At 46.8% G+C, this 18,777-nt stretch overlaps 1 protein-coding gene across 2 annotated transcripts in view; it reads right to left on the bottom strand.

The window, feature by feature from the left end:
• Window positions 1–1,017: 1,017 nt before the first annotated feature.
• The window catches only part of CFAP65 (cilia and flagella associated protein 65), an 87,341-nt gene continuing 69,581 nt past the window's right edge, over window positions 1,018–18,777 (bottom strand). Inside the window, exons 30-33 of one of the 2 annotated variants that reach the window (XM_073647377.1) lie at window positions 12,580–12,714; window positions 11,773–12,054; window positions 2,513–2,647; window positions 1,026–1,651 (exon numbers count right to left, since the gene is read on the bottom strand). In XM_073647377.1, coding sequence (XP_073503478.1) covers window positions 1,543–1,651; window positions 2,513–2,647; window positions 11,773–12,054; window positions 12,580–12,714 — 661 coding nt within the window. In that variant the 3' untranslated portion in view covers window positions 1,026–1,542. Of the gene's footprint in view, window positions 1,652–2,512; window positions 2,648–11,772; window positions 12,055–12,579; window positions 12,715–18,777 lie in introns of both variants that reach the window. The other variant, XM_073647378.1, reaches the window with a different exon arrangement.

Genomic DNA, 18,777 nt, shown 5'->3' with positions numbered 1-18,777 from the left:
TTTTAAATGCTCAGTTTCCTGGAAACCGGTGCATGCTGGGACTTGTAATTTCAGTGGATGTAGCGACTCGCAGGCTATATACACATTAGCACTGCACGACTGTGGATACTATGGCAGCATGCTGGGACTTGTAGTTGCAGTGGGTATGGAGACTTGCAGGCTATATACACATTACCACTGCAAGTCTGTGGATACTATGGCAGCATGCTGGGACTTGTAGTTGCAGTGGGTATGGAGACTTGCAGGCTATATACACATTACCACTGCAAGTCTGTGGATACTATGGCTGCATGCTGGGACTTGTAGTTGCAGTGGGTATGGAGACTTGCAGGCTATATACACATTACCACTGCACGTACAGTCTGTGGATACTATGGCAGCATGCTGGGACTTGTAGTTGCAGTGGGTGTGGAGACTTGCAGGCTATATACACATTACCACTGCACGTACAGTCTGTGGATACTATGGCTGCATGCTGGGACTTGTAGTTGCAGTGGGTGTGGAGGCTCCAGGCCTCTGTACACATCTGCGCAGTTTCTGGACAGCGTGCACTACAGTACAATGGCCGGCACACATCCAGGTGTAGATCCGGTTGGATGGAGCAGTGGTGCAGGGTTCACAGGGCGGCTCTATGGATGTAGGTTGGGAGGGAGGTGATGGCTGCCCCACGCTGTGTGCTGCTATATACCAGCAGTGCAGAATGGCGCTATATACCTACACAGGTGATGACGCAAACGCAATCATCATATACTAGAAGGTTCCTCGCCATTTTCAGTATCTCTGCTTTCTGTCGGCAAATGACAACGTTCTTCTTTACATTTCGATGATAATAAACTCAGACTTAAAACTTCTCACAGCTGATGATTTGTTACAATTGAATCCCATCCAGACAATCCTCTGCGAGCTCAATACATCAGATGCAGGGATCCCTCGCTTATTCCAGGGGGCCGGGCTGTTTGGCTCATGGAGGATGTCCAGAGTGGATACGACTGTAACAAACCCTCAGCTTTGAGAAATATGAGGTCTGGGCAGATTGTGGATAGAAACAAAAGTGTCTGCATTCACTGGGAGCAAGCAGAGATCTTAAAAATAGAAAGGAATTCAGGCACAAAAGTTTCTAAAAAGTTACAAAATGTTTCCTTATACGCTGAAGCCTGAACGCCCCCCTTGGAGATCAGCACTGATTTTGGAAGGTCGGAGTGCGCCGCTGGGTCACAGAATCATTTATTTCGCGTTACACAAATTGAGCACAGTGTCGGTGTGACATAAAATCACTCGGGCGGCGCAGCACGGGTCGTCTAATCTATGGCTGGATGTGAAATCCATGGCTTTATGTAGCCGCTCTGTACCCGTGTTACTAATCGTATATTCAGTACATATTTAAAGGGGGTCTTCGCTCCAAAGGGCTCATCTGATGCAGGGGCTTCTTTATTTCTTGCCTGCACAGGACGCACCCCCCGGGAGGAGAGCCCCTTTAAAATGTCCTCTGATAAGTCATCTCGTGCCTGGAGAGGAGACGCCTTGATCCTTTATTCTGTGTGCTCACGACTGGAGGTTTGCAGGTAGAACATGTCCTGGGGCTTCGGGGGTGCTTGGACTTGGCGGTACACTGTGTGACACGGTACGGGCTGAGGAGGCCGGTGTCATTACCCTGTGAAGCAGAGAGCCGGGATGTGATATTTGTACACTACACACAGACCTGTGGTGTTGACACAGCTGTAAATTATGTGGCGCTTCTGTCACCTGGACAGGTGGAGCGTCTGCTGTGTACCCATGTTCAGCGTGACACCCCTAAAGATGCCATACACCTGCAGCAGCTGTCACCACCCCGCTGACAGTAATTGTTCCCCACCCCCCCGATTCAGCAGAGCATTTATGTGTTTCTATTGGGGAAAGGGAGGTGAGCAGCGGCCAAACACTTACCAGAGAACAGGCGTTGATGATTTCTTCGGTACACCCCCCATACATGTAAGATAGTTGGCTGGTCCTGCCGGATTCAAGGGGTGCAGCTGGCTCTGCTTTAATGTATAAGGGCCCCCATACATATTAGACTAACATCGGCCGAACCTATAATGTGTATGAGGGTCTCCTGACTCTCCTCCGACAGATGATGTCGTGGTAAATAATGATCCATTGCAGTGTGTGATATGCACACAGTCAGGATTCAGCTGGAGCGGTCATCACGTGATGGCAAGTGCATGATTTGCAAACGTTCAGTAATGTGCAATTTTTCCTGCAACTATCAATGTTGTTTTGAGAGAAGCGGATGAAAAGCCACATGACGGCAAGTATCCAAATCCCGTATTTGTGATGGCAACTGTGCACAATCCTGACAGTGGACATATTGCGGCACGATAGAAGCATTAGAGATATTTAATTTTAACAAGGAAAACCTCTTTAACAAATAAAGATCATAAAGGTAATGCCTCCACCAGACGCAGAGACCAAGCACCCTGGGCTCCCGTAGGTTCACTGATCGGCCTCCACAGTTCTTCACATCCCATTACCGTACCTGGGGGTCACAGGTGGCAGAGCGATGACGCGAGGCCGTGTGGTGAGGACGACTTCTCCACGGTTGGCTTCCGTCATGATGTTCTGTAATGTGTTTTCCAGTATGGCCTCCACCAGTTGGCTGAACACTGGTGTCCTGAAACACAGAGTGAGCATTCAGAAACTCGGCAGCACCTGTGTATTGTGCGCTGCACCTCGCACCGTGAGCCGAGGGTTAATTATTTCCAAATTTCTGTAATGTTTCTTTATATCACACGCGTGGGTTGTCTCACATGGGGGGGGGGTTCACTTCTGTGTGGGAGGAGGGAAAGAACTGGACCCAATGTACCCCAAATTGAAGAGTGGTTGTCAGTGTTTGCTCCGGCACCAAACCTGAATGTCAGCAGTAAGGACTTGTCAGCGGGAGGTGTCCCTACAATGTCAGACAGCCCAGGGACACGTCCTGATGACAACTGGTTTGGTGACATGTAGTCAATTTTCTACTTGGAATTTCTGGATGGAAAATTCTTTGCGCGTTACAGATCCTGCAATGTGCACGAGGCTTTAGAAAATCTTAGGAAAAAATATCTACATTGTAGACTCGGATTTATGCAGCGGATGTCAGCGCAATGAAAGGTGAAATGTGCCGCCCAACTGCACCATTTTCATATCAAAGTCGCCTTAATATTCACCGCCATGGATTATGTAGATGAGTTTCTGCTGAGGGAGGTCTGCAGGGGAACGTGCCCTAAATCTAATCGGATAAAGGGGTCGGCTGCAGATCTCCGCAGTTCCAGGTGGCCAGCAGCGCGTCTGTGCAGGTCACGTAGATGGGGATGCAGAACTATATCAGCGCCGGGACCCTAATAATTAGTAGGATGGATCCAGAGGAAATAACAGTTTTTTTCTCATTTGCGCTGTTTATCAAGAATAACAGCAACTCCCATTCACTTCTGTATTTGTGAATCATGGAAAAAGCAAAGTGCAGACGCTCTCAGCTGTTTGCGAAGCCCCCCGACCTCCTGTGGCCGCCGCTCGGCTGCTGTTATTCCCATCTTAGCCAATGACTGGAGAAAGGGAACAATCCTATGAAGTTTGCTACTTTTGGCCCCATTGTATGGATGGTATTTAAAAAATCAATACTTGATAAAAAATATGACTGAGGACATTGCAGAAATCCAGAACGCGATACTGTGACGAGGGGCAGGCTGTGTATCCAGCTCGTAATTATCCATCCTGCTTTCTGTACTATATGCATGCACGCAGCGGAGGGCCGTGTCCCTGTCTGGGACCTGATTTCACGCCATGCGCTGCTGTCTCCCCAGTGACTTATTCCAGATGACACCAAGGATCAGTCATATAACGAGGTGGCATAAGCCAAGGCCTCGTTGTCCTCGTGACAGAACATGATGTTAGATCTAGAGATGAGCGGTGTTCGACTAGAACTGTTCGCCAATCTCAAATTCGAGCTGTTTTGGGCGGTGTTCGAGTTGTTCGACGAACCCGAACGATTTGCAAAAAATTCGGCTGTTCGAGGTTATGTTCGATAACTGTTCGTGCACCAAAAGCTTGTCCTGCATGTCTGGCGCTATTTAGAGCACCAATCATGCAGGGATTGTCTGTCACTCACTGTAATGCCACAGCCATGGTGGTTGTGGCATTACAGTGATTGCCCAAATCGATGGGAACAGTGTCAACAGTGAAACATGAAAAGCCGGCAATTCAGCAGCGGCATACACCGGTACCCGACAATTTAGAACCGAAAGAATAGAGCTTCACACATAGATTAGATAGATATAAACATGTCAGCCACATATATACGAAGTACAGTGAAAGTGCTGCTTACTGTACTTGTCATTTAGCGTAAAGGATTTATCAAAAAAAATAATAGTGTTTTCATGCACCGTCTCTTTAAAAAAGCCGGCCGGCAATTCAGCAGCGGTACCCGACAATTTATAACAGACAGAATAGAGCTTCACACATAGATTAGATAGATAGAAACATGTCAGTCACATATATATGAAGTACAGTGATAGTGTTGGTTACTGTACTTGTCATTTAGTATTAAAATAAAGGATTTATTATTAAAAAAAATGGCGTGGGGTTCCCCTTAATTTTAGGCTCTAGCGGAGGTTAAGCAGATGGCTGGGGCAGATGTTTGAAGCCTGGGAAGGGGGTAATACCCACGGAGCTTCCCAGGCTACTAATATCACCCCCCAGCTGAATACATAGCCTTTACTAGCTATTAAAATGGGGGACCCCCCCAAAAAAATGACGTGGGGTCCCCCCTAATTTAATAGCTAGCAAAGGCTAGGCAGACAGCTGGGGGCTGATATTAATAGCCCAGGAAGGGAGCCATGAATATTGGCCCCCTCCCAGGCTAGAAACACCAGCCGTCAGCCGCCCCAGAAATGGCGCATTCATAGGATGCGCCAATTCTGGCACTTAGCCTCGCTCTTCCACGCTGCCCTGGTGCGGTGGCAGGGGGTAATAGGGTTGGGGTTGATGTCAGCTTATAATGCCAGCTGACATCAAGCCCAGGTTAGTAATGGAGAGGCGTCTATAAGACACCCCCATTACTAACCCCATAGTCAAAGTTAAAAAAAACACAAACACCCAGAATAAAGTCCTTTAATTGAAATAAAGACACAATCCTTTATTGTTCTAAATTAAACCATACTTACCGTCACGCCCATTCCAGCTGAAGCCAACGATCTCCTGCAATAAAAGAAAAATAATAAAGCAACCTCATCCTTACCTTTCCATGGTTCCCACGACAGCTTCAGCTCTGCTACATCGAGATGACAGGCTGGACCGCAGCAGAACGCTGCCATCCAGCCTCTCATCCCGCAGACACTGAGAAGCGCAGGCTTACTTGCGCTGCTCAGCGTCTCTCTGTGACGACATCCAGATGAGCCGAGTTCATGTCCAATGAACTCAGCTCACCTCATGCACGTCACTGACAGCGTGGGAGAATTCTCCTGCACTCAGTGCTTCAGCGTGAGAATTCTCCCGCTGAAGCGCTGAGTGCAGGAGAATTTTCCCACGCTGTCAGTGACGTGCATAAGGTGAGCTCATGTCCAATGAACTCAGCTCACCTCCTGCACGTCACTGACAGCGTGGGAGAATTCTCCTGCACTCAGCGCTTCAGTGTGAGAATTCTCCCACGCTGAAGCGGTGAGTGCAGGAGAATTTTCCCACGCTGTCAGTGACGTGCATGAGGTGAGCCGAGTTCATTGGACATTAACTCGGCTCATCTGGATGCCCTCACAGAGAGACACTGTGGAGCGCAAGCAAGCCTGCGCTTCTCAGTGTCTGCGGGATGACAGGCAGGATGGCAGCGTTCTGCTACGGTCCAGCCTGTCATCTCGATGTAGCAGAGCTGAAGCTGTCATGGGAACCATGGAAAGGTAAGGATGATGTTGCTTTATTATTTTTCTTTTATTTCAGGAGATCGTTGGCTTCAGCTGGAATGGGCGTGATGATAAGTATGGTTTAATTTAGAACAATAAAGAATTGTGTGTTTATTTCAATTAAAGGACTTTTTTCTGGGTGTTGTGTTTTTTTTAAATACTTTACTAGAAATTCATGGTGGTCATGTCTAATATTGGCGTGACCCCATGAATTTCGGGCTTAGGGCCAGCTGATAATGCCAAGCTGGCCCTAACCCCTTTATTACCCAGTGAGCCACCGCATCAGGGCCCTGGATGAGTTGGGTACAGCGCCAGAAGATGGCGCTTCTATGAACGCGCCATTTTCCGGGGTGGCTGCGGACTGCAATTTGCAGCGGGGGTGGCCCAGAAAGCTTGGGCCTCCCTGCGCTGCGGATTCCAGCCCCCAGCTGCCTAGTTGTACCTGGCTGGACACAAAAACAGGGCGAAGCCCCACGTCAATTTTCTTTAAATTATTTCATGAAATAATTAAGAAAAAAAGGGCTTCCCTACATTGTTGTGTCCGGCCAGGTACAAATAGGCAGCTGGTGGTTGGGGGCAGCCCGTTCCTGCCTGCTGTACCTGACTGGACACAAATATAGTGCGAAGCCCCACGTCAATTTTTTTTAAATTATTTCATGAAATAATTAAGAAAAAAGGGCTTCCCTATATTGTTGTGTCCGGCCAGGTACAAATAGGCAGCTGGTGGATGGGGGCAGCCCGTTCCTGCCTGCTGTACCTGGCTGGACACAAATATAGTGCGAAGCCCCACGTCAATTTTTTTTAAATTATTTCATGAATTTCCTGAAATAATTTAAAAAAATTGAAGTGGGGCTTCGCACTATATTTGTGTCCAGCCAGGTACAGCAGGCAGGAACGGGCTGCCCCCATCCACCAGCTGCCTATTTGTACCTGGCCGGACACAACAATATAGGGAAGCCCTTTTTTTCTTAATTATTTCATGAATTTCATGAAATAATTAAAAAAAATTGACGTGGGGCTTCGCACTATATTTGTGTCCAGCCAGGTACAGCAGGCAGGAACGGGCTGCCCCCATCCACCAGCTGCCTATTTGCACCTGGCCGGACACAACAATATAGGGAAGCCCTTTTTTTCTTAATTATTTCATGAATTTCATGAAATAATTAAAAAAAAAGTACGTGGGGCTTCGCCCTATTTTTGTGTCCAGCCAGGTACAACTAGGCAGCTGGGGGCTGGAATCTGCAGCGCAGGGAGGCCCAAGCTTTCTGGCCCCCCCCCCGCTACAAATTGCAGTCCGCAGCCACCCCGGAAAATGGCGCGTTCATAGAAGCGCCATCTTCTGGCGCTGTACCCAACTCATCCAGGGCCCTGGTGCGGTGGCTCACTGGGTAATAAAGGGGTTAGGGCCAGCTTGGTATTATCAGCTGGCCCCAAGCCCAAAATTCATGGGGTCACGCCAGTATTAGACATGACCGCCATGAATTTCTAGTAAAGTATTTAAAAAAAACACAACACCCAGAATAAAGTCCTTTAATTGAAATAAAGACACAATTCTTTATTGTTCTAAATTAAACCATACTTACCATCACACCCATTCCAGCTGAAGCCAACGATCTCCTGCAATAAAAGAAAAATAATAAACCAACCTCATCCTTACCTTTCCATGGTTCCCACGACAGCTTCAGCTCTGCTACATCGAGATGACTGGCTGGACCGCAGCAGAACGCTGCCATCCAGTCTGTCATCCCGCAGACACTGAGAAGCGCAGGCATGCTTGCGCTCCTCACTGTCTCGCTGTGACGGCATCCAGATGAGCCGAGGTCATGTCCAATGAACTCGGCTCACCTCATGCACGTCACTGACAGCGTGGGAAAATTCTCACGCTGAAGTGCTGAGTGCAGGAGAATACTCCCACGCTGTCAGTGATGTGCATGAGGTGAGCTCATGTCCAATGAACTCAGCTCACCTCCTGCACGTCACTGACAGCGTGGGAAAATTCTCCTGCAATCAGCGCTTCAGCGTGAGAATTTTCCCACGCTGTCAGTGACGTGCATGAGGTGAGCCGAGTTCATTGGACATGAACTCGGCTCATCTGGATGTCGTCACAGAGAGACGCTGAGCAGCGCAAGCAAGCCTGCGCTTCTCAGTGTCTGCGGGATGACAGGCTGGATGGCAGCGTTCTGCTGCGGTCCAGCCTGTCATCTCGATGTAGCAGAGCTGAAGCTGTCGTGGGAACCATGGAAAGGTAAGGATGAGGTTGCTTTATTATTTTTCTTTTATTGCAGGAGATCGTTGGCTTCAGCTGGAATGGGCGTGATGGTAAGTATGGTTTAATTTAGAACAATAAAGGATTGTGTCTTTATTTCAATTAAAGGACTTTATTCTGGGTGTTTGTGTTTTTTTTAACTTTGACTATGGGGTTAGTAATGGGGGTGTCTTATAGACGCCTCTCCATTACTAACCTGGGCTTGATGTCAGCTGGCATTATAAGCTGACATCAACCCCAACCCTATTACCCCCTGCCACCGCACCAGGGCAGCGTGGAAGAGCGAGGCTAAGTGCCAGAATTGGCGCATCCTATGAATGCGCCATTTCTGGGGCGGCTGACGGCTGGTGTTTCTAGCCTGGGAGGGGGCCAATATTCATGGCTCCCTTCCTGGGCTATTAATATCAGCCCCCAGCTGTCTGCCTAGCCTTTGCTAGCTATTAAATTAGGGGGGACCCCACGTCATTTTTTTTGGGGGGTCCCCCATTTTAATAGCTAGTAAAGGCTATGTATTCAGCTGGAGGCTGATATTAGTAGCCTGGGAAGCTCCGTGGGTATTACCCCCTTCCCAGGCTTCAAACATCTGCCCCAGCCGTCTGCTTAACCTCCGCTAGAGCCTAAAATTAAGGGGAACCCCACGCCAATTTTTTTAATAATAAATCCTTTATTTTAATACTAAATGACAAGTACAGTAACCAACACTATCACTGTACTTCATATATATGTGACTGACATGTTTCTATCTATCTAATCTATGTGTGATGCTCTATCTTTCTGTTCTAAATTGTCGGGTACCGCTGCTGAATTGCCGGCCGGCTTTTTTAAAGAGACAGTGCATGAAAACACTATTATTTTTTTAAATAAATCCTTTACACTAAATGACAAGTACAGTAAGCAACACTATCACTGTACTTATTATATATGTGACTGACATGTTTCTATCTATCTAATCTATGTGTGAAGCTCTATTCTTTCTGTTCTAAATTGTCGGGTACAGATGCTGAATTGCCGGCCGGCTTTTTTAAAGAGACAGTGCATGAAAACACTATTATTTTTTTTAATAAATCCTTTACACTAAATGACAAGTGCAGTAACCAACACTGTCACTGTGCTTCTTATATGTGTGACTGACATGTTTCTATCTATCTAATCTATGTGTGATGCTCTATTCCTTCTTGTCTAAATTGTCGGGTACCGGTGTATGCCGCTGCTGAATTTGCCGGCCGGCTTTTTTAAAGAGAGTGTCTTCTGAGCAGTTTGTCAGCTTTTGGACACCTTTGCAGGTGTTTTCTATGTGTTTCTATGTGTTTTTGTTTGCCTGCCATTGGTTTTAACGGTGTTCGACGGTGTTCTAAGGTGTTCGACGAACAGTTCGACGAACAGTTCCTCGAACATCCCGGTGTTCGACGAACCGAACCGAACCCGAACACTACGGGGGTGGCTCAACACTAGTTAGATCTCCTCTTGGAAAATAGATCAAGTGTCGGCCGCTATGAATGATGCGATCTGGACAGTCTGGTTAGGTTTAATGGGTCGCCCAATAATTAATTGTGAGGGTTAGGGCCACCTGTCCCTGACACAGGTTAGGTGGGGGGGCATGGCGGTTAGAGAGAGAGAAAATAACGGTGGTCACACGGACGTAGAGCGTCAGGAAGCCTGGGGTGTTGGTATAATAAACTATTTTGTCACCTGGGAAGTTAAGGCCCCATACACATTAGACTAATGTCACTTGAACCTGCCGATATTGACGGTGTGATGTGTATGGGGGCGCCGGCCGTCTGATGGTCAGGAGAGATGTCGATAGGGCATGTTTGATTTCGGACTGCTGGTCATGTTGTTCTCCAGGAGATAAGCTGCCGGCCAATGTGTCAGTCGGCGACTTACTCATAGAAAACACAGGAGCGATCAGTCGAGGGAGCGCTCCCGAATATGGGAGAGACAGCAGAGATGGATGATCGTCCAGTCAACAGCCATCTAATGTGTATGGCCGACCCTATTAGGGGAAAACAGCAGGAAGATCAGGATAAGGATATCTGAAAAAGGGATATAATTTAGGCTAGGAAGGAACAGGATTAAATGTTAGGATGGCCTTAAACATTACACTTAAAGGATTATTCCCAAAAAGTCAAGTTATCCCCTATTTATCCCCCCATAAATCCCCAAATCGGGTCTCTAAAACAGAGCTAAGCAGGCTGGACCTCGGCTTCATTCAGTGTGCGTGGGACTGCCGAGCGCTGCGCTCTGCTATTCCCAGCAGTCTTATAGACAATGAGCGGAGCAGAGAAACGAGCCTGTGCAGCTCTGCTCCATTCAGGATGGGGCTACATAAAAAATGGGACCAAGGCTGGTAATACTGTGAGATAAAAAAGCATTACTAATCTGTGAAAGTCTCTGCCACTCCAGTGTCGATTGTCTGCCGCTTACAAACCAGCAGCAATGATGTCCCAAATACATCACGTGACCACTGCAGCCAATCAATGGCCTCAGCAGTGATTGGCTGCAAAATATTCACATGTGTATAGCACCTAATGAGAAAGGACATAAGGTCTATAATAGAATAAGGGCCCTATACTCAGGACGATGGTCGCAAGGTGAACATTCATTGTCAGTCATTTCCCAGTGTAAACCTGGGGAAAAAAAATAATTATTTTACGTAAACACGAATGTGCTGCCGGGAAGCGGATGATCGAAAGAATGATTGCTCATGCGGACCCCTCACGGTAACGGGGGCATGTGAATGAAGGGAAACAAGCACTGACTGACTTCTTTAGTCGTGGATAGGAGCTCGTCGCTGGCAATAAATGAGGCCCGAAAATAAGGACTCCAAAGTCAGTAATTTGTGAAATGGTGTTAGAGCGCCCCCTGGTGATGAGTGACTGTAAGGGATTACATCTGGCCACTGATGTAGGGTTGATTGAACTTATCGGCAGTTGGGGGGGTCCTCTGGAAGTTAGTAAATGTACAAACACTTTGGCAAATTGTTTTTTCATGTTGTATAACTGTAAACACATTGCAGATCAGTGGGGGTCCGGATCCTGAGACCACCACCGATCCTTCAAAATACTATTCAGAAGTGCTCAGCTTCTACATGAGCGAGTACAGAGGGGCATCATGTACTTACTATTGAGCCTGTACACTACTCATACAGGAGTGAGCCCTTCTGCCTAGAGAAGTAATTGCTTGGGATTAATATTTGGGAAGATTGGTGAGGGTCTCAGGACCCCTACGAGATGTTTAGAATATGGCGGAGCCCTGCATGTAAAGCCTGTGTTGCAGTGCACGACTCGCTTAGCACAGAGCTGTGCCGCCTCCGTGCACCATCTTACCGGCGGCACCAGACTCCGGGTGTGCGGGGGTATTATCCCCCAGCAGCAATGCTTCCCTGTACGTCTGGACATACGGCATCTGATGGAGCAAGTCACTATTTTCCGTCCGTTTCCTATGAGATCCCACAGAAAAACAAACTGCATTTGTCTGTAGGACGCTCTCTGCGTGCATGATCCCCTAGTCTGTATGTCATGATGTCCAATGGCAAAGAACATCCAATAGTCCGGCACCTTGCTGTTCCCATGGATTGCCGGATTACTGGTGGGTGCATTTTACCTTTTAATCTTCTCCTTCTGTTCATCTTGTGGTACGAGCAGTAGTTTGGTCAGGGTCTCCTTGTGTGTCATGTCTGCTGGCACTGCCCGTGAGTCTGATGGCATCTTTTCCTCTGGTGCCCGGGGTGCAGACTCTGCCACCATTGGCCTCTGGTCTGCCGGGACACCGGCGTCTGTGGTGTTTGGCCTGGACTCCGAGCTGCGAAGTTGGGTGAAGTAGAGCAGAGGCTCATTGTGGATCTGGATCAGCGCTTCATGAAACTGCTTATCATCCAGGAGATTCCTACAAGACCAGGAGGGCGCAGGTTACAGCCGGGCGCTCAGACCGTATATAATATATATACATATATATATATATATAATCTGAGGTCTGCTGCGGTAACACGAGCCTCACAAATCCTCTGCCATTACCTGCATATAACTGGTAATTAGCCGCAGCTGTAATCATCCGTCACCTCCTGCTAATAATGTGCGGTGTTATAGCAGATGATGACGGTATTATATAGTCACCTCTGGCTCTCTAGCTGGTGTGAAACAGCAAGCCATACAAGCTGTAGACTGCTATGCCACGCTGGGACTTGTAGTGTCACATGTTCACGGTGTATTTCCTATTTTGTGAAAATCATGACAAAACCGCAACCAGTGAACGCAGAATAAAATTCCTCCTAGGTGGCATAAATGTTGACCTACCGATGCCGGATTATTGAGGATTGGGATTATAAAACATAACATTTCAGATTACCAAACCGCTCCTTAAAGAAATGCCGGATTATTGGTGTAAAAGCTGAGAACATCCGCATCACATCACCTGATGATTGAGGTCATGACGTCCCGAGTCATCTCCTGCTGAGCGTTGCTCGGTCTCTCGCTGTATCTGTCCGGCTCTCCCGTCTCTGGCTGCAGCTTCACGGGAGCAGGAATTTCCATCTTCTTTTTGTATGGACTATAAAAGTGTACAACAAAAATAAATCCCTCAAAAGAATAAAAGTAAATTGCACAATAAATGCTGCAAATGCAACTAATCCCAAAAATACAAAAAACACATAAATAGTTCAGTGGCTTTATCAGGTATTATACTTCAGAGCTGCACTCACTGTTCTGCTGGTGCAGTCACTGTGTACATACATTACTGATCCTGTACTGATCCTGAGTTACATCCTGTATTATACTCCAGAGCTGCACTCACTATTCTGCTGGTGCAGTCACTGTGTACATACATTACATTACTGATCCTGAGTTACATCCTGTATTGTACCCCAGAGCTGCACTCACTATTCTGCTGGTGCAGTCACTGTGTACATACATTACATTACTGATCCTGAGCTACATCCTGTATTATACTCCAGAGCTGCACTCACTATTCTGCTGGTGCAGTCACTGTGTACATACATTACATTACTGATCCTGAGTTACATCCTGTATTATACTCCAGAGCTGCACTCACTGTTCTGCTGGTGCAGTCACTGTGTACATACATTACTGATCCTGTACTGATCCTGAGTTACATCCTGTATTATACTCCAGAGCTGCACTCACTATTCTGCTGGTGCAGTCACTGTGTACATACATTACATTACTGATCCTGAGTTACATCCTGTATTATACTCCAGAGCTGCACTCACTATTCTGCTGGTGCAGTCACTGTGTACATACATTACATTACTGATCCTGAGTTACATCCTGTATTATACTCCAGAGCAGCACTCATTATTCTGCTGGTGCAGTCACTGTGTACATACAGGAGGTAACTCAGGATCAGTAATGTAATGTATCATACTCCAGAGCTGCACTCAGATTTCTGCAGGCTCTGGGTAATGATAACCACAGAGATGAGATGTTTCTTGGTTCCGGCCTCATGATCAGAGTTTATCTATGTGGGGAAACTCCACTACTTTAATATTCTGATCTCTAAGTCCATTGTGTGAAAAGCACAATACAAATGTTTGTTTATTACAATACTTTTATTTTTCCTCACTGCAGCATCAAACTACACAGGGTTTGTTGTCTGTTACCATGGAGACACATACATCTGCACAGGGGCTGTATACATACAGTTGTGCTCAAAAGTTTACACACCCCGGCAGAATTTTTCCTTTCTTGTTTCAGAGAATATGAATGATAACAGAAAAATTTTTCTCCACTCGTGGTTATTGGTTGGGTGAAGCCATTTATTGTCAAACTACTGTGTTTTCTCTTTTTAAATCTTAATGGAAACCAAAAACATCCAAATGACCCTGATCAGAAGTTCACATACCCCAGTTCTTAATACCGTGTATTGCCCCCTCTACCATCAATGACAGCTTGAAGTCTTTTGTGGTAGTTGTGGATGAGGTTCTTTATTTTCTCAGATGGTAAAGCTGCCCATTCTTCTTGGCAAAAAGCCTCCAGTTCCTGTAAATTCCTGGGCTGTCTAGCATGAACCGGGCGCTTGAGATCTCCCCAGAATGTCTCAATGATATTGAGGTCAGGAGACAGATGGCCACTCCAGAACCTTCACTTTGTTCTGCTGTAGCCAATGACAGGTCGACTTGGCCTTGTGTTTTGGATCGTTGTCATGTTGGAACGTCCAAGTACGTCCCATGCGAAGCTTCCAGGCTGATGAGTGCAAATTTGCCTCCAGTATTTGCTGATAACGTGCTGCATTCATCTTTCCTTCAACTTTTACCAAGTTTCCTGTGCGTTTGTAGCTCACACATCCCCAAAACATCAGAAATACACCTCCATGCTTTACTGTAGGAATGGTGTTCCTTTCATCATAGGCCTTGTTGACCTCTCTCCAAATGTAACGTTTATGGTTGTGGCCAAAAAGTTCAATTTTGGTCTCATCACTCGAAATTACCTTGTTCCAGAAGTTGTGAGGCTTGTCTCTGGGCGGTTTGGCGTATTGCAGGCGAGATACTTTGTGGCATTTGTGCAGTAATGGCTTTCTTCCGGCGACTCGACCATGCAGCCCATTTATCTTCAAGTGCCTCCTTATTGTGCATCTTGAAACAGCCACACCGCTAGTTTTCAGAGAGTCCTGAATTTCAGCTGATGTTATTTGTGGGTTTTTCTTTGCATCCCGAACAATTTTCCTGGCAGTTGTGGCCGAAATTTTTGTTAGTCTACCTGACCGTGGTTTGGTTTTTACAGAGCCCCTGATTTTCCATTTGTTAATCACAGTTTGAACGCTGCTGACTGGCATTATCAATTCCTTGGATATTTTTTTTTCCCTTTCCTGTGTTATACGGTTCAACTACCTTTTCCCGTAGATCCATTGACAATTCTTTTGCTTTCCCCATGACTCACAATCCAGAAACGTCAGTGGCTGGATGAAAGATGCAAGAGTCTGTCTGGATCCCAGAAACTCACTCAGCTTTTATGCACACACACTGATTACAAGCAAACAGGTCACAGGTGAGGATGTTACCTTTAGTAGCCATTCAAACCCATTTGTGTCAAATTCTGTGCATGTTATCAGGCCAAAATCACCAGGGTATGTGAACTTTTCATCAGGGTCATTTGGATGTTTTTGGTTGTCATTAAGATTTAAAAAGAGAAAACACAGTAGTTTGACAATAAATGTCTTCAACCAACCGATAACCATGAGGGGAGAAAAAGTTTTTTTGCTATCATTCATATTCTCTGAAACAAGAACAAGAAAGGAAAAATTCTGCCGGAGTATGTAAACTTTTGAGCACAACTGTAACACAATAGGACATTCTTCATTTTCTCTGCAGCAGTAGTGAAGGTGGACGGGGTCTTTCAGTAAATAATGACCTTACTGCATGGGATGGAAGATTTTCACAAGTTCAGGGTGTGATTCTTCCTTTACTGGGTAATTACCGTCGGTAGGAGGTTCCCGGAGAACATAATACCGGCGCAGACTTCAGTGTTTTAAGAATGGATTATGTGAAATGTCAGACGATCCGGGGCCTGGACTTGTGGAATTTCCAGTTTTCCCCGGAGACTCCATCTATTTTTGTGTGTTCAGTAATAAAAGGAGACGATAAGATGATTCCCCGGAATATAAATCCCTATATACCCGGACTACGATGATAGTTTACTGGGGTCACATCTCCAAGCTGGTCCGCTCCCTGCCCGTCATTAGGCTCCTCTCTGCAGAGCAGGACATGCAAGGTCACTGTGCCACAGGGAAAGATTCACCCGGGAAAATGGGGCAGGAAACGGGCAGCTCAGTATTTGGGTGGGCATTATAATGAAGCACTATGAGGGGGGGCACTATAAAGCTGCACAATCTGGTAGCATTGTAAAAGGGGGACCATGTGGTAGCACTATAAAGGAGGACCATGTGGTAGCACTATAAAGGAGGACCATGTGGTAGCACTATAAAGGAGGACCATGTGGTAGCACTATAAAGGAGGACCATGTGGTAGCACTATAAAGGAGGACCATGTGGTAGCACTATAAAGGAGGACCGTGTGGTGGCACTATAAAGGAGGACCATGTGGTGGCACTATAAAAGAGGACCATGTGGTGCCACTATAAAGGAGGACCATGTGGTGGCACTATAAAGGAGGACCATGTGGTGGCACTATAAAGGAGGACCATGTGGTGGCACTATAAAGGAGGACCATGTGGTAGCACTATAAAGGAGGACCATGTGGTGGCACTATAAAGGAGGACCATGTGGTAGCACTATAAAGGAGGACCATGTGGTAGCACTATAAAGGAGGACCATGTGACAGCACTATAAAGGAGGACCATGTGGTGGCACCATCAAGGAGGACCATGTGGTGGCACTATAAAGGAGGACCATGTGGTGGCACTATAAAGGAGGACCATGTGGTGGCACTATAAAGGAGGACCATGTGGTGGCACTATAAAAGAGGACCATGTGGTGGCACTATAAAAGAGGACCATGTGGTGGCACTATAAAGGAGGACCATGTGGTAGCACTATAAAGGAGGACCATGTGGTAGCACTATAAAGGAGGACCATGTGGTAGCACTATAAAGGAGGACCATGTGGTAGCACTATAAAGGAGGACCATGTGGTAGCACTATAAAGGAGGACCATGTGGTAGCACTATAAAGGAGGACCATGTGGTAGCACTATAAAGGAGGACCATGTGGTAGCACTATAAAGGAGGACCATGTGGTAGCACTATAAAGGAGGACCATGTGGTAGCACTATAAAGGAGGACCATGTGGTGGCACCATCAAGGAGGACCATGTGGTGGCACTATAAAGGAGGACCATGTGGTAGCACTATAAAGGAGGACCATGTGGTGGCACTATAAAAGAGGACCATGTGGTGGCACTATAAAGGAGGACCATGTGGTGGCACTATAAAGGAGGACCATGTGGTGGCACTATAAAGGAGGACCATGTGGTAGCACTATAAAGGAGGACCATGTGATAGCACTATAAAGGAGGACCATGTGGTAGCACTATAAAGGAGGACCATGTGGTGGCACTATAAAGGAGGACTATGTGGTGGCACTATAAAGGAGGACCATGTGGTAGCACTATAAAGGAGGACCATGTGATAGCACTATAAAGGAGGACCATGTGGTAGCACTATAAAGGAGGACCATGTGGTGGCACCATCAAGGAGGACCATGTGGTGGCACTATAAAGGAGGACCGTGTGGTAGCACTATAAAGGAGGACCGTGTGGTGGCACTATAAAGGAGGACCATGTGGTGGCACTATAAAAGAGGACCATGTGGTGCCACTATAAAGGAGGACCATGTGGTGGCACTATAAAGGAGGACCATGTGGTGGCACTATAAAGGAGGACCATGTGGTAGCACTATAAAGGAGGACCATGTGGTAGCACTATAAAGGAGGACCATGTGGTAGCACTATAAAGGAGGACCATGTGGTAGCACTATAAAGGAGGACCATGTGGTGGCACCATCAAGGAGGACCATGTGGTGGCACTATAAAGGAGGACCATGTGGTAGCACTATAAAGGAGGACCATGTGGTGGCACTATAAAGGAGGACCATGTGGTGGCACTATAAAAGAGGACCATGTGGTAGCACTATAAAGGAGGACCATGTGGTGGCACTATAAAAGAGGACCATGTGGTGCCACTATAAAGGAGGACCATGTGGTGGCACTATAAAGGAGGACCATGTGGTGGCACTATAAAGGAGGACCATGTGGTAGCACTATAAAGGAGGACCATGTGGTAGCACTATAAAGGAGGACCATGTGGTAGCACTATAAAGGAGGACCATGTGGTAGCACTATAAAGGAGGACCATGTGGTGGCACCATCAAGGAGGACCATGTGGTGGCACTATAAAGGAGGACCATGTGGTAGCACTATAAAGGAGGACCATGTGGTGGCACTATAAAGGAGGACCATGTGGTGGCACTATAAAAGAGGACCATGTGGTAGCACTATAAAGGAGGACCGTGTGGTGGCACTATAAAGGAGGACCATGTGATAGCACTATAAAGGAGGACCATGTGGTAGCACTATAAAGGAGGACCATGTGGTGGCACCATCAAGGAGGACCATGTGGTGGCACTATAAAGGAGGACCATGTGGTAGCACTATAAAGGAGGACCGTGTGGTGGCACTATAAAAGAGGACCATGTGGTGGCACTATAAAAGAGGACCATGTGGTGCCACTATAAAAGAGGACCATGTGGTGCCACTATAAAGGAGGACCATGTGGTGCCACTATAAAGGAGGACCATGTGGTAGCACTATAAAGGAGGACCGTGTGGTGGCACTATAAAGGAGGACCATGTGATAGCACTATAAAGGAGGACCATGTGGTAGCACTATAAAGGAGGACCATGTGGTGGCACCATCAAGGAGGACCATGTGGTGGCACTATAAAGGAGGACCATGTGGTGGCACTATAAAGGAGGACCGTGTGGTGGCACTATAAAAGAGGACCATGTGGTGCCACTATAAAAGAGGACCATGTGGTGCCACTATAAAGGAGGACCATGTGGTGCCACTATAAAGGAGGACCGTGTGGTAGCACTATAAAGGAGGACCGTGTGGTGGCACTATAAAGGAGGACCATGTGGTGGCACT

This window comes from Phyllobates terribilis, unplaced genomic scaffold (assembly GCF_046119375.1).
Source record: "Phyllobates terribilis strain yellow unplaced genomic scaffold, ASM4611937v1 Scaffold_9__5_contigs__length_417890890, whole genome shotgun sequence".
In the NCBI taxonomy this organism is placed as follows: Eukaryota; Metazoa; Chordata; class Amphibia; order Anura; family Dendrobatidae; genus Phyllobates; species Phyllobates terribilis.
Note: the sequence above shows the minus strand (reverse complement) of the source record. Positions and strands in the feature narration are given on the sequence as shown.